We start from the raw sequence: 15,776 nt of genomic DNA, 5'->3' as shown, positions 1-15,776 counted from the left end.
ACCGAGGCGGGCTGGGGAAATGAAGCCGTGAACGCTTCATGCTCGTTCACGTGCGGCACAATATATAAGTTCGACAATAGCATAGCCTGCACGCGTATAACTTCGACAATAACAAAGATAGAAGAGGGCGGAAACGAAGGGCCACGTCCTCGAGATCAGTACCCACACTACAGTGCGCCAGGTCGGTGTATATACATCTCTCCACTTCAGAAAGACTGGTGGGTTACCGGCGGCACTGGTACTCGAACCCAGTACCTCCTGCATTGGAGGCGGACGCTGTACCATTTTATCACCACCGCTGAGGTCGTGTGAGAGGCGTGTATTGCACCCGGGCTCCTTTCGCGCGCTTCCCTCTGGACACGGTGATCCGCTGCGAAGTCCGGGTGTGCCTACGAGTCTGACTACACAAAACTTCGACAGCGCATAAAACACGGACACAAGAGATAGAGACGTAGATAGCACAACCGCGTGTTCTGTCTACGTCTCTATCTTTTGTGTTTTATGCAGTCGAAGTTATGCATCTTTACCAACCTGACCAACTTGCCGCACTTATCTGACAATACAATTCTGGCAAGATTAATTGCGTTAATATATGGGAACCGGGCGTCTTCCAGACAGTGGAACGTCTTTTTTTTTTTTAATGAAGTTCATTTTTTAAGGGCCGGAGATGAAGTCAGTCAAAGTTGATAGACGCGGACAAAAAAGCAGAGGAACGAGGTTCAATCACATCTGGTACAATACTGGACCAAGATGTATATGATACAACGTAGCAGCAAGGGAAAGAAGAGAAAGATAGACTCAGAGAAACATACAATAAGTTGTCATGCAGGCGCATGCACACTGTTCCACGTTCCTATTTAAAGCTTCCTGAGTGATTCGACAGTGTGCACGCAAGGATATATTTGAAGGGCAGATAGGTTAACACGTTTAGTGTCCGGTTGGCTGCTCTGCCGACAGGAATACAGCAAGGACTGAAATTGATGAAGATGAAAGGAGATTTTTTTTAAATCCTGTCGGCACACGCCTGGTCATTAAGGAGCAACCAACCAACCAACCAACCAACCAACACTCTCTCTAATGTTTCATTCTAAGATGTGTTTCTGTAATACGCTGGACCCTGACGCCGAATTCTTGAACATTTAGTTTGCATAACCAACGTTTTTGTAGTCGGCCGGCGGGTTTCGCTAATGTGTCAAGCGTCACGACTTGCACTGAAGAAATCTGCTCTTATCGGCATACACACACACAAAAAAAAATTTTTAATTAAAACACGACGTATTCACGAACACGCGCTCTAATCGCTGTAAGTTAACGCTTTCGACTTTCCGCTTTAAAGACTTAAGTGATGTCAATGACACAAGGTCTCAGAAAGAATTTACTGTAGAAGACAAGATGGCGACCTCCTTGTGAAGTGCAACTGTAGAGCACGCTCCGTCTCCCCACCCCACTTAGCGTGAGGAGGGGTAATGTGGCGGCGGCGTTGGGGCACGTCATCTCGTTAGCGCTGGATCACGTTGCACGCCTAGCAGCACGCAACGCGCGCGCGCGAAGAAAAACGAATATTTAAGAGCGCAACGGACACCCTCACGGCCCTTCCCGTCATCCGTCGCGGCTGGGCTGCTCGCGCTGGCCCCGCGAAACAACAAGCAGAACTGTGGCAGCACCGCGACTGTTGTCCACAAGGCGAAGAAGAGGCACGGCTCAGTCGGAACACCCCACATACACCAAAGGAGCGGCACGCGCGGAACTACGACGCTCGACCGACGTGCGCTATGGCATGTTCCAGGACTCTCTGGACTTTTGTTCTGGTGACCCTGGTCGCCGGCGTAGCGGCTGTGTCCGCGCGTGCGCAAGACGGAGACATTCCACCGTCCTGTACTTGGCGTAAGTACACTATACTGTATATGCGTGTCATGAGGAAGTGCTAAGCATAGCACTGCGACACTCTTATAAGAACAGTGCCGCGCGGAATGCCGAGTCATATAGACCAGTTATAGACCTTTAAATGTGCACTTTCGTCCCTAAACCTCTAAATCAGCACTTTCGTTTTCAGTCCCTAAAGGGACTGAAAACGAAAGTGCTGATTTAGAGGTTTAGGGACGAAACGGGAGGCTGCAACCCTCAAACCAAGCCCCTGGCCTCGCTACTGCCGTAAGGTTACCAGTTCGGTTGTGAAATGTCGTCCATTTCGTGATTATACATTTCCATTTCTCGTGAAAGTGATGCCCGCCTCCTTGCACAATCCGGCTGAATGAGCAGAACTGTGCGGTATCTACGTCACAGCTATAGTCTTATGTTTCACTTTTTGAGCGCACAAAAGAACAGGGACGAAAACGACGCGGACACAGCGCTGACTTCCAACATATGCTTTATTTTCTACAGTGGTACATATTATATAGACAACAGAAAACAACGCACGCAGGCGCATTGTACAGGAAGGCTTCATGTAAAACCACAAGTAAGTATGCATGATAAGCAATCAAACAACCTGATACCGGATTTTTTCCTTCTTTAAGAGATCGAGCGGTCATACCTGACTACCACTATCGTCGAGTCACCCTGTGGGCCTTGCTTAGAAAGTCTAGTTCTTTTTTGGATAGGTCAATTGAAGGTGCACTAATGCACGTGTCTCCCAAACTTGCAATCTTCGCCGCTTCAATTATCTCACGTGTTGCTTGTGCCTGGCTCCTTCCTATCGCAGTGCACTGCGAATACATGGGATCGCACCCACACTTCCTGCAGTGGAAAGCCTGTGTCCGCGCTGTGTCCGCGTCGTTTTCGTCCCTGTTCTTTTGTGCGCTCAAAAAGTGAAACATGAATTACCAACATGCCCATGCATACGCTCTCTCGAATATAGTCTTAAAATTTGCTGATGAGCCCGACGTCGCTGGTTCCTGCTGACAACGGCCGCCTCATTTCACACGCATAACCGCGAAACAATCGCGCATACCAGGACCCGCCGAGCGTTGTTTTATAACGATCACCACTATTAAATAAACGCTCTACATGTCTCAGTGCTCGCTTACAAGAACCCATCAAGCGTTGCCGTGCCCATTATTTCTCCACTATATAGCAGCAGGCTTTCCCCTCACTTTTATTGGGGGAGGGGGGAGGGGGGAAATAAATTGGGTGTTAGAGATTCAAGCACACGTTAAAGAACCTCCAGCAGTTGGTGAAAATATTGTTTTATTCCTATACGCGACGAGTAAGTCTACCATATTGCTGATGTCAGGGCACTGTGCCAGGAAGGCTTGAATGACATAACATAGTTCGAGATGTTTCGCTCGTTTAATTATATCAAACTTAATCCATACTTAATGTTAGCGCCAAAGTTCGTAGTTTATTTTTGCCATTTTTCCTGGTTAGTCAATTACAGAAAAAGCAATCTTTCCTCTATGCTGCTCCCCACTGCAAGAACAAGCAAAAAAATAAAATAGCCGCACGACGCGTAATTGCATTAACAACATTTCCGACAGAAGCCACGTGTAACGAGCCCGACGAGAAACATATACATCAGCTATAAGAAAAACGCGGAGTCATGACATATATACAGGCGTGCGACATATGACAGCTGCAAAAGGGGCCAGCTATGTTACACATAAGCATATTTATGGTTGTTGAACGCAGCACAAGTTCGTGCTATATTTCATTAAGCGCGCTCGAGTTAATTCAAAACTTCCCCAAGGCAATCAAAGGGGTCTTAATTTCCTTCGAGTCCTGTTGCAAGCCACAACCAAAATTTCGGTCGCTTATTATCCGGCATCCGAACCGACACGATACTTCTCCCGTCTTAATTTTTTTAACGATACCTGCGATTAAATGCACCGTCCGCCTAAAATTTTACGTTGCGGTGGCGTACTGTTCTGCAAAACTTAACCTGCGCAAAACTACACATATAGTTAAGCGAATGTATAATGACCGCAAAAAAAGTCAACTTTTTTTTTTGATGCTGGCGACAATTATGACACAATCATCAGTCCCCATTTACGCAACACTGTCCCCCATACAAACCCACGCGTTTATTCCTGGCCTTATACACAGGGATGATAGTTAATTCTCGTAAAACCTACCCCCATCCCCAATAATGATGATTTTCAACATACACTTATCTAATTATTACATCAGCGATAGACTTGATTGTTGTGTCAAATTATAGGTCGATATAACTCTTCCAATTGATGGCCGCCGTTGTCCCCACAACTTGCCCCCCCCCCCCCCTTTTTTTTTTTTATTCACTGCTGAAAAAATTTCTCAGTAATGTCTTGGTGGGTGAATACCAGCGCATCTTTGCATGCAGTGTTTCTAGAAGTAATATTTCTGCCGCTCCTGGCGCCAGAAATATTACTTCCAATCGATAGGCACACTAACGCCTTTTGCAGATCAAACATCCCTGGGAATCAGAGTCCGCGTGGAGGCGCAGTGCGAGATACACATGGTCAGATGGCCCGAACGCAGAAGTATTCCCGCAAGGGACGTAACGCACCGCATTCCCAACCGCCTTCGCCACTTCATCTCCCGCGCGAGCACACACTGCGGCTGGCTCACGAGAACAAATCACTCCTCGCTCTGTTAATGAGATATCCGCAAACGACAGCTGCGGTGAGGATGCTCGCGACGCTCGCCTATATTCGATGTGCCGGCGACGCGTAATCGCAACTGGGGGCGCCTCATTGGAAGATCACGCGGGCACGATCTCTCGCGTCGTTTCGCGTGCATTCATGCAACCGACCCGCACACATTCCCAGTACAAGAGCAGCCGCGAGTTGATTGGCGGGCAGCACTTCCCGGAGGTTGGCCAGATTTCAACGGGACAACAAAAGTGTACGGTTCCTATCGAGTTCCCAATGAAATGTGTGACATTTTCTGTTTTGGGATGTTTGGTTTGAAGAGGACGCGACCTACACATCGTCACGCGCGCGTTGGTCGGCATGCCTTGGGAGTCCGTCACGAACTCAGATGTATTGCACGGATGGAGAAGTTATAGCGAAAATTAGGGGTGTGCGAATATTCTAAAATTTCGAATAACGAATCGAATAGCATTCTATTCGATTCGCTACTCGAATCGAATTGTACATATTCAAAATACCGAATATTTTTCGAATAGTTTTCGAATAATCAGCGCCGACGGGAGAACCCAAAAACAATGAAACTTTGGAACAGTTAAAGGCCATTTTTCTTCTTTTAATCACTAAATTACGAGTATGCATGCAGCCCAAGCTTTTACGAAACTACCGACGCTATATTGATTACCGGATTAAGGCGTTCTTTTTTTTTTATGAAAGCTCCACACTCGCTCACTTTTTACTATGCTGCATCTGCATCGCATTAATCAGTTCCTGTCTTCATCTTGTAAGACCTGAAGGTGCACCTGCATTCAGCTTCAGGAATAACAACAGAAGCAAGGGTTGTGTTCGCGTAAATTGTTCTTGCAGTTACAGCTTTCAACACTGATGTCTACATGCCTTCAATGCCATGGGGACCATGTTGCGATGAGAGGTTCGTTTCATTACAGCCTTAGCTACATGCATGGTCTTCGGTTCAAAATTGTTTAGATTTTATGTCTCAGTTTTATTTAAAAGCAGGCGACAAACTATCTGCAGTCACTGCTGTATTTCAACCAACAGTTACAAAATATTTCGAAGGTTCTGGTCGCTGCTGTATACGAGCTTACCTCAGAATTCATAACTGTCGTATTTTCAGTCTGTTAAAAGTAAGCGCAATGCTCTTTGGTGAAAGTTTGTGAATATTTATTCCAAAAAAATGTTGTGGAGCTCTTGGAAAGCTTTGAAAATAGTTGTCCTACTATTCGAAGAGTATTCGATTAGTATTCGTATTTGATTCAATTCCGAAATTCACTCTCGCACACCCCTAGTGAAAATGAAAGGTGAAGATATGCATTACTGATGCTCGCAGGCGTGCGCACAGGCGGGGCACAGGGTGAAGGGGGGGGGGGTGCTCTAATGATCTAAAGAGGGCGCCAAGTCGGCTTCATATCTTCACTTAGTCGGACCTGTGCCTTTATTGCTTCATGTGCATAGTTATGAAATTGCAAGTTTTTGACGATAGTGTCAGGCAAGGACTCCTGATGTTGCATTCCAAGATAGGTTTACTTCTAACCTTTATTCCCGGAATGCCGGGGTCCAAAGGCAGGCCGTTGTGAGTAGCACGCCAGATTGCTTCATTTTCATTTTTGCATGCATTGCAAAATTTATTTTCTTTCGGACTCGTCCAATGGAAGTGGGGTGGGTGGGGGTGTTGCGGTGCGGTGAAAAATTTGCCCTCCCCTCCTTCCTTAAACGGAGAGCTCTGCGCACGCCTATGCTGGCACTTCCTGGCAATCGACTACCGGCAAGATCTGTAGTGACAGGAAAGGGAGCTTGGCAGCTCGCACGACCGACTTGGACGTCAAGGCATCGTGAGGTGCGTTGTTATCCAGTCCAAAGTGTACTGGATTGCAAGGAGTAGGGATGGATATTGGTTAGCACTACCACAGTCAGATGAAGGTGTAATCGAGTAGTTAGAAAAAAAGAGAGAGGTGAAGTCATACAATGTAGTAATTCGGAAACATAGGGTAGACTGGACGTTTACCCAGCCCATCAAATGCACAGCGTTTGCTTTTAAGTTATAATGCCAAAGAGACTCCGAGTTTGGTTAATGTGGATACGTTTCTTCGGTTATCCCTGATACGAAGAAGCATACAGGGGGTAAAATTCCCCAAATTCGTACACCGCCTCGTTTTTGCGACGCAGTGAACGCCGTTCTCGAGGGGTGCTCCGACGACAGCTTCGAGTTTAAAGACATCGTAAGTGGTGCCCTACGGTCCTTCTCGGCACAGAGAACTGGGACACGCGGGTAAGCATGTACAAGTGACGTCGTGCCATGCTCGCAGTCAGGCTGGGACCTGCTGAAGCGGGAGTACTTCGCCTGCCTCTATTCCCGGATCATACAGGCGGACTCGCGCACTACCTGCCAGGACGACGCCCTCGTGAGTACATATCGCTTTAGGCGTCACATAAACTAGAAGGAAAAAAAAGAAGCAAAAACTCACGGGATCCTGCGTGGTATTTTTTTTTTCATTTATTTTTGCCTAAGACAACTCGAAGGCGAGAGCCGTCCAGTGCGGTCATCCTCTTCGATTATGACGATGATGATGAGAGCACCGCATTGCTTTCGCCTCCAAGTCCTCCCAGAGGAACGAGCAGATGATCAGAGAAGCAGTCGAAGGTACGTACGATAATGATTTTTGGTGTCATTCGTGTTGCAAACGACGATTACGCCGATGGTCACTTTTCCCGTTTGATGAGGCACATAAGGCTTTCGCCTAGATGTAAAGAACAGCTGGGCGTGTGCTTGAGACAAAAGAAACGTGTGGCAGCTCCACTACCATGAAACCTGAGGAGGTGCGTAGCACGGGCACCCAGCGATTCCCGATCGTTAAGTTCCCACTGCTCCGTTTACCAAAGCGTCGGTGACGCCAATGTTTGACGTAAGCATGCAGGGCTTCCCCGGCACGCGTAGAATCTTGTCAGAGAAATTCGCAAACTCGGTGAGCGACATTGCGCTACTTTTTGCTGCGCTTTGTCGACTTCCTGCTTGTTACGGCAGTTGAGATACGCGTCGTCTGCAGCGAGCTTCGTCAGATTGTTTCCCCCACCAGATGTAGCGACGCAGCGCCGGCGAAGCGTAGGGGGAGGGGCATTCGCTCGCTCGGCGAGGCGGTGGCGCCCTCTCTTGCGCAGCCCCAGAGTCAGCTGCAGGTTTCCAAAAAAATTTTAACGATTTTTAGTTAATTATTGCGATTACTTCTTGGTTATTTCTGTTAATTATCTTATTTTAGACCTTGTTCGTTCATTTTAACCCGGTTTTGAGCACTGCTAGCCTTGTTATGGCCTGTATTGAGCCTGTGAGCGTGATCACGTCACATGAGATGCATGGATGGGCGACAAGTTGGGCCCCTAAAGTGCTCCGCACTTAAAATTGAAATGGGAACAGTTCTTGGAACTACCACGGCCGGTTGGGGGTCATGCGCGTGCGTCCATGCCCGCCGCAGAACGTCACTGACACGCGGCTTCGGTTCTTCATCCAACGCGGAGCGCGCAATGACGCCACAAGTCCTGCGACAAGTAAAAGAGAAAGAAAGGTAGGCTCTGACAGTGAAGCTCGCCTCCTGCAAATACGGAAAAAGGACAGTTCACTTTTTTACAGCAGAGCTCTTCAGGCTTTTCGTTGCGCCGGGTAGTGCGAACAGAAATGAACCGGCACGCGCTCGCTTTGTCCTCTTCTTCGTCTTCTGCTTCGCTCCCACAACACGCGCGCCGATTTGTCCGGCCGTGGAATGCAATAACTATAATAGGCGAGTATGTTACGCGACTAAAAATCACGTAACATTACGTAACAGCTAGTCACGAAACTAAAATCACGTAATATCACGTAACTAGTTACGTGATTAAAATTACGAAACATCGCGTAACAACTAGTCGACGTGACTGAAAATCACGTAACATCGCGTAACATTTAGTCACGTGGCTAAATCACGTAACGTTACGTAATAACTAGTCACGTGACCAAAAACCCGTGACATTGCGTAACTAGTCACGTGAATAAATTACGAAAAAAAGCGTAACTACTCACGTGGCTGAAATCACGTAACAGTTAGGCACTTGACATGTTCCCGCCAAAACACGTAACCACCAGTCACGTGACAAAAATCACGTAGCATCTAGTCATGTGACTAAAATCACGTAACATCACGCAACTAGTCCTGTGCTAAAATTACGTAGCATCACGTAAGCACTAGTCACGCGACTAAGATTACGTAACAGCTAGTCACGTGACATGTTCCTGCCGTAAGCCACAAAACTAGTCACATGACTCAAAATCACGTAGCATCACGTAACAGCAAGTCACGTGACGTTCCCGCCAAGACCACGCAACATCTAGTAACATGACGTGTTCCAGCCGGTCGTTATTAAAATCACATCTAGTCGCGTGACTAAAAATCACGTAACAGCTAGTCACGTGACATGTTCCGGCCATAAACCAGGTAACTATTCACGTGACTCATAATCACGTAACATCTAGTCACGTGACATGTTCCCGCCAAAACCACGTAGCAGCTATAGTCACGTGACTAAAATCTCGTAACATCATGTAGCACTAATCACGCGACTAAAAATCACGTAATTTCGCATAACAGATAGTCATGTGACTAAAATCGCGTAAGTGGTCACGTGGCATGTTTCCGCCAGAACCACGTAACAGCTAGTCACGTGACTAAAGTCACATCACGTAACAGCTAGTCGCGTGACATGTTCCCGCCAAAACCACGTAACACATACGTAGTTGGGGAACCGATCGAAACCTGAGAAGGATAGCTCGACATAACCATACTTAAAGGGGTGGTGCCATCAAAATTGCGCCTGGCGTGTTCTTTGTTGCAGACGTTTCAATTATTGCCCTAGAAAGCATGATACACGCTCCAAGATTCACGTCTTCTCGCTAAATAATTTTATATCGCCTTATTTATATGAACGACTTTCGGTTTCTTGGCGCCGAGTTGGACAGTGACGTCACTATGTAGAAAGCTTGAACACGTGGGCCCACAAAGTTGTGACGCACTTAATGCTGCATCGTCTCCTCTTTCACGCACACGCGAGCAAGCGTCCGTATGCCTTCAAAACTCGCTGAACTTCTCTAATAGAGAATATTAGCGTGTACGGAATTGCGGTATACGCAGAGATCTTTGCAGACACTGGGTTACCGGACGATGGTATCGACATATTGCGACGCATCGTGCAACCACAGTTATAGTGCATTTCGTTGTTTTCGATGAGTGACCGTGGCGAAAAACTGTTGATAAAGGCAACGCATTTGAACTATGTCGCTGCCGAGAATTTACACCAGCATAGAAGTAAAATATTTTAGATTTCTGCAACAGCAATTCTGTGCTTCCCTGGTTCATCTTAGCGCCGCCAGGTGGACCCACCTATCAGATTTCACGCTTACGGCTACGGTAACCCGGCATGCTAAAGCAAAAAAGTGTGCGAACGAGCTAAAATTATCTAAAGTCGCCTTCGCAGGTTCGAGTGACGACGCGAATCACTTTGCAAGATGCAAGCAAGTTTGCAGGGGCGTAGCCAGAAATTTTTTTAGGGGGGAGGGGGGGGGGGGTTCAACCATACTTTATGTATGTTCGCGCGTGCGTTTGTATGTGTGCGTGTATATATACGCAAGCAAAATTGAAAATGTTCGTGGGGGAGGGGGGTTGAACCCCCCCCCCCCCTGTCTACGCCCCTGCAAGTTTGGCTACTCCGGTAATACGCTGAGAAAAAAAAGTGAAGGTTCGCAGCCGATGCTCTCTTGGCTTGTCTGGTGCAGCGGAGCTGTGGGTCATCGCCCATTGCAGGTCATTCTAATATGGTCGAACGTCCTGTCCTCATTTAATGCGTATGCAACATGAGAACCACATGTTCATATAGTGCTAGATACTCAAAACAACCACCAGTACAGTGGCTGATGAACGTAAGTGCAGCTGCTCTAGTGGGAGGCGATGGATCGCCGATGGGCTAATGCGGCCCTATAGTTGATTTGAGCGGTTGAGCGACCGTTTGATCAACATGGGCGGCATGCGTTTCGTTTGCACGAGGGGCATGGGGGGGGAAACAACATCCACGGAGGCTCATGAGGCCCTCGCGTGGAACAAGCAGAACGATACGTAGTGGTGTTTGCCCGAGGCTTACTGTGTAGCGTCTAGCGAAGCAGCGGTACTCGGGTCCCCCACAACGCAGGCCCATTTCTGGAATGTGGGTGCACTCTGGGCTCCACATTCTTCGCGTGGTCTAGAACAGGCGCGAATATTTATTTGTATAGGTATTTTTTTTATTGGTTTAGCAATATAACGATGCAGGCGAAGGTCTGAAGGCATTATAAAGGGTGTTTTTTTTGTTTTTTTAACGGCGGAGCTGTTCTAGGGCGGGGCCTGACGACAGATGAGTGTCCGCGTAGCATGTCACGCTCCGGTTCCCAGATACACCCATAGATTAAACGGGGGAAGGGCGTCTCGATCATGAATAGGGCCTAAAGTCACTGTAGCAGGGCCGGGTGTGGCAGGGGCTGTCACAAATTCTTTCCCGCGCATCTCTACCCTACAACTAACCTAATCACAGACACTCACACCAAATCACAAAACATCCCAGAAAATCACAGAAAATCATAAAGGAAACACAGGACTGCAGCTCCGCTCTTTCTGCAGATTTCACACTCTGTGGAACTGGGGTAAGCTTTTTTTTTTTTTACCGTGACGAATAATGAACCAATTTGAAAAATAATTTCGGTAAAGCATTCCACAGACGGCACCCAACAACTTGCAGTGATTGGTCGAAAATTTCAATGAAGCTTGGCGAGGGGCACCCTACACCAAACGGGGTGGATCCAAGGGCCTATTCTAAGTCCGTGATTCTAAATGAGGTGCTAGGCACAAGGTTTCTATGAAAAAAAAAAAAAGTTACGCTTTTTTCCACAATTCACGAAACATTTTCTCATTGGGAGACAGATATTAAACCTCGTTAAATCAGTCTTTGCGAGAAGTTTGAATAACTTTTGTTTTTGATCTGGCTGGCGATTATCGCGCAAATTCTGATGTCCACCGCTGTTGTGAAAAGTTTGGCAGTAAAAATGTTTTATCTTGAATTTTAATTTATATTTAATATAATGTGGAACAGTATATAGTCACTTGTCGTACAACTGTGGAACAGCTGCGTGCCTTATGCGAAGCAGCGCACGCACATATGCGCTAATTGTGAGCGCGAAAAGTGAATGACTCTTCCTCCTTTTTACATATCATCATCACTTGTGTATCTTCGTCATCTGTATATATCATCATCAATGTGATTTCGGCTCGAGCACGGCTGAATAAAGCGGTTCCCCATAAGTGGTGGAGGCATCCCATAATCACTATTTCTTTATCTCGCGAATATTTGCAGCTGAGTCAAGTGCAGGACTGCAGGGTGGACGCCTACCTAAAGTTAAAGGTGAGCTCGCCTCAGACGTCGCTGCTATACGTGTGATGCTTATGTAAAAGTTGACAGTGTGTACTAGCTTCATTTAAGTATATTGCGTCATCAAAGCGAAAAAAAAGGGGACCGAAGATAGTGATAGGTGTGAAGATTGAGATTCGCGATAGGGGTCCAGACAAACTGAACCGCGCTAGGACACAAAAGCAATAGATATGTTCAAGAAGGATTGGCACACCAGCTGGTAACAGGCTTGATACGAAAGCCACAGAAGACGAAAAGGCTTTCGAATTCGCGTACGCTCTTCGCCTGTGACGTCATAGACTGCGGCGAAGCTTCGCCTCGGCAAGTTGTTGAACAAGTCCTACGTAACGATCCAACATAACAATAATTAATAAGGCGACTCGTTAACATTCTTTGCGGAAGTCACAAGATATCAAGCAAGACTGAGCAGTAACGCATGATTTATTGGTGTCATAACCCAGGCGCTCGGGAAAGTGAAGCATGGCCTTCAGTAGAGCGCTCATACCCCCCCCCCCCCCCCCACACACACACCGCTTGCAGAGTTAATATAACTATTAATGGTACTAACTCTCTCCCGTGAACATTTCTCTTTTATTCCCGATCCAGCTCTGCCGATGGCACCAAAAATTATGTTAACTTGATTAGTAAAATGAAAATACAACAACGTAATCATCACTATGTCATCTGGTTCAACTCGGAAGTGGCCCGCACGTAAAGACGCGGCACTTCATATTCACTTGAGCGAGACCAGTTCCATCATTATTATATGGTATAAGTCAAATCTTTATAAAGCGAAACTAGCAAGAAGCTCTTTCGTAATATGTGCGTTTCCTCTTTCTTTTTTTTGTGTGTGTGTCGTAGAGCAGAGGTCAATTCTTCACAAAAATGCGAGTTCAACATGACTTAGTGTTACTGTTCTCATGCCCGAAAACGCTCATGTTTTGCTTCTTTGGCTCGAGCCATATTAGAGTCATGCAATAGTTTGATGCTGAACGCCGACACTATCGTCAGAACGAGAATGGCCCACTTTAAGACCATATACATTCTCAAAGCAACTACATTTTTCAGAGTCATCGTACTTTTCCGAGAATGACAAGCATCCACCCCGCAATATTAATTTTGGGAGTACTCATTTCCACAGAGAGTCGTCTTGTCTTCCTGTGTGTCCCGCCTTTTTTGCGCTCAAACCGATTCCAGACTATGAACCAACACGCCCAGCAAAGCATTTTATCAAGATTTGACATGCTTAGAATCTACCTTTGGGCGTACTTGCATTCCTTAAGGGTGCAAACATTCTCCCTATCACCTTTGACTCCTTTTCTCGAAGCTCTCATACTCCCCTCTAAAGCGAACGTTATCCGATTCAGTAACTCCAATTTGAGTGTAGTGTACCCTTATTCCTCAAGGAAGAGGCTAGTTCTATCGTTCAGGAGTCAGACCAAAAGGAGTTAGACAAAATCTGTCTTCGGATAAAAAAAATAAAGAACCTTACAACATGCACTGTGCAGCCCTGCTTCACAAACCTGTGTTACGAGCATGATGGCGTGAACAATTTTTTTTTAATTAGCATTTTATTTAACTTTACAGCCTGACGTCAAGCTGAAAAGCCCACCGTTTGACAACTCTGTCCAACTCTTCAAGGTATGTGTGATATGTAATTCTGCAGTCATCATCATTGAATGATCTCACTCACGGAGTTCAATGCCTCGCGAATCGATTGCCGCAGTTGTCAAGGGCGAGCAGAGTTGCAGTGATTCATCGCACGCTTTTAGCGTTTTTCTTCTTCCTATTAGAGAGTTTTAGCTAGATACGGAAATACGGTACGCAAATACGCTACCGTATGACGGTACCACTCCTCCTTTCCAGGTCGTCGACTTTTTGCCGGTGAAGGCACCCCAACAGCACAAAAGCTTTTTCAAAAATTACTGTGGGGGTTGTCGCGCCTCACTGTTGCCCGTCAGCCAACGCATTATTAACGAGACACCTGTCGTTTGGAGTACGGATTGTCACTGGAACGGGGAGCGGAAAAAGCACAACCAGCGGGAAAGGAGGAACGCTACCGCACTGCCTTACCGTATTTCCGTAACTTGCTAAAACTCTCTATTCTTTCGTCCCGAAGAGCGCGCTGAAAGCTACATAGGGAAGGGGGGGGGGGATTACGACAGAGGAGCAAGAAGTTACGACAGCGCGTATCATGACCTTGAGCATGTTTTCTCGATCAGATCAGCCAATGGCCGTACCCTTCCCTCCGTTGACGAGTCGGGCCCGTGGATGATGTAATTTGCCGAGAAGAACGATAACTTGCTAGCTGTCTTCGAAAAGTAAGTGTAAATTCCTTGCCGCACGCAGTGCTATAATATTTTGCTCATATGTTCACAGGAGCCTCGCCTACCCATCGGCAGCGTTTTCTTACCATATCCAAAAAGTGTTGCCGGGCCCCTTTTGTCATGGCCAGAAAACGTTGCCGATCGATAGTCGAGGCTCCTAAGAACACGCGAGCCAAACATTATAGCGCAGCACGCGGCCTGGAATTTACAATCAATTCTCAAAGTCAGCTAGAAACCGTTCCCTCATATCTCGACAAATGACGCCATAAACACAAATGACCGCGCCATAAAACCCCCCAAGTCCACGGCCATTGGCTGATTTTGAGCATCGTGAGCTGCACAGTTACCGCGGCCGCCGCGGGATGCCGCCACGTGCCTACGCTCGTTACATGAAAAGTAAGCCGCGCGTTCGAAGAAAACGGACGCATCTTCTTGCCCCTTTGCCATTCCCCTCCCTGAGTAGCTTTTAGCGTGCTCGCTAGTACGAGAGGAGAGAGAAAGCGCTTGAAGCGTGCGACAAATCTTTGCAACTCCGCTCTTACTTGACGGATTCTAAAACTTTTTGTGGCAGTCGATTCGTGAGACAATAAGCTCTTTGAACCCTTTATATCCATAGCCATTAGGCTACTTGAAAATGTGTTGCAGGGCTCTTTTAAGGTTTCACTTGCACCCCCGAACCCTTGGGTGCAGTTCCAGACACTGTCAAGTTCAAGCCGTCATGTTTGCGTTTAGAGTCAATCACTGGGCGAGATACGTACGGTCGGCGATTTTGACGAAATGGCGGACTTGGAGCGTCTGAATGTTCCTCTCCCCCTCAACCCCTCCGTGCAGGTGTGCTTGTCCACGCCTTGCGTTTGTGTAAATTACGAATGAGCCGTAACAGTGAGCTACAAATGTGGCCAAAGAGAAATATAATCTATTCCTGTTCCTTTGCACAACAGAACTGCATGGCCAACACACTGGGCAAGTTCAGGGAGGCTGGCATGACCGCCCTGCGCGGGTTCCGGGCGGGGCCGGAGGGCGCATCGCTGATGGGGGCCCCCTTCAACGCAAAGCCCAACATCACCGTCGAGTACACACACTTCGTGTGAGCACGGCAGCCACGAGCCAACTGCCAATAAAAAAAAAAAACGAGGGCATTCCTCAAAGCGATCCCAGCTGTCCGTACTTCCGGTAGACTTTTTCGACCAATTCCATACAGCAATGAGAAGCTGTCGAACAAGGAACGTCAGTGGAGCCAATGCTTTAGCAAGGGGACTTGTCCAACATCAGGAAAACGCTGCCCTGACAACGACAAGTCCCTCTGTGGAAACACTGGCTGAAGCGACATGCCCTGTTTCACATACGACTTATCAGTTCATGCCTACATCTTTGAATAAACGTACGTCTTTTTCTGAACTCCTTACAATGTGAC

The 15,776-nt window shown here is 47.1% G+C and overlaps 1 protein-coding gene across 1 annotated transcript; it reads left to right on the top strand.

Annotated features, from left to right (window-relative positions):
• Positions 1-1,626: 1,626 nt before the first annotated feature.
• LOC119405106 (uncharacterized) lies at positions 1,627-15,776 on the top strand. The gene is made up of 6 exons (XM_037671900.2): positions 1,627-1,884; positions 6,750-6,802; positions 6,890-6,985; positions 11,982-12,029; positions 13,623-13,676; positions 15,304-15,776. The coding sequence occupies exons 1-6, from the start codon at positions 1,773-1,775 to the stop codon at positions 15,451-15,453; spliced, it is 513 nt and encodes a 170-aa protein (XP_037527828.1). The 5' UTR covers positions 1,627-1,772; the 3' UTR covers positions 15,454-15,776.

The sequence above is a fragment of the Rhipicephalus sanguineus genome, chromosome 9 (genome assembly GCF_013339695.2).
Source record: "Rhipicephalus sanguineus isolate Rsan-2018 chromosome 9, BIME_Rsan_1.4, whole genome shotgun sequence".
Taxonomy (NCBI): Eukaryota; Metazoa; Arthropoda; class Arachnida; order Ixodida; family Ixodidae; genus Rhipicephalus; species Rhipicephalus sanguineus.
The sequence above is the reverse complement of the archived record's forward strand: the minus strand, read 5'-3'. Positions and strand labels throughout refer to the sequence as shown.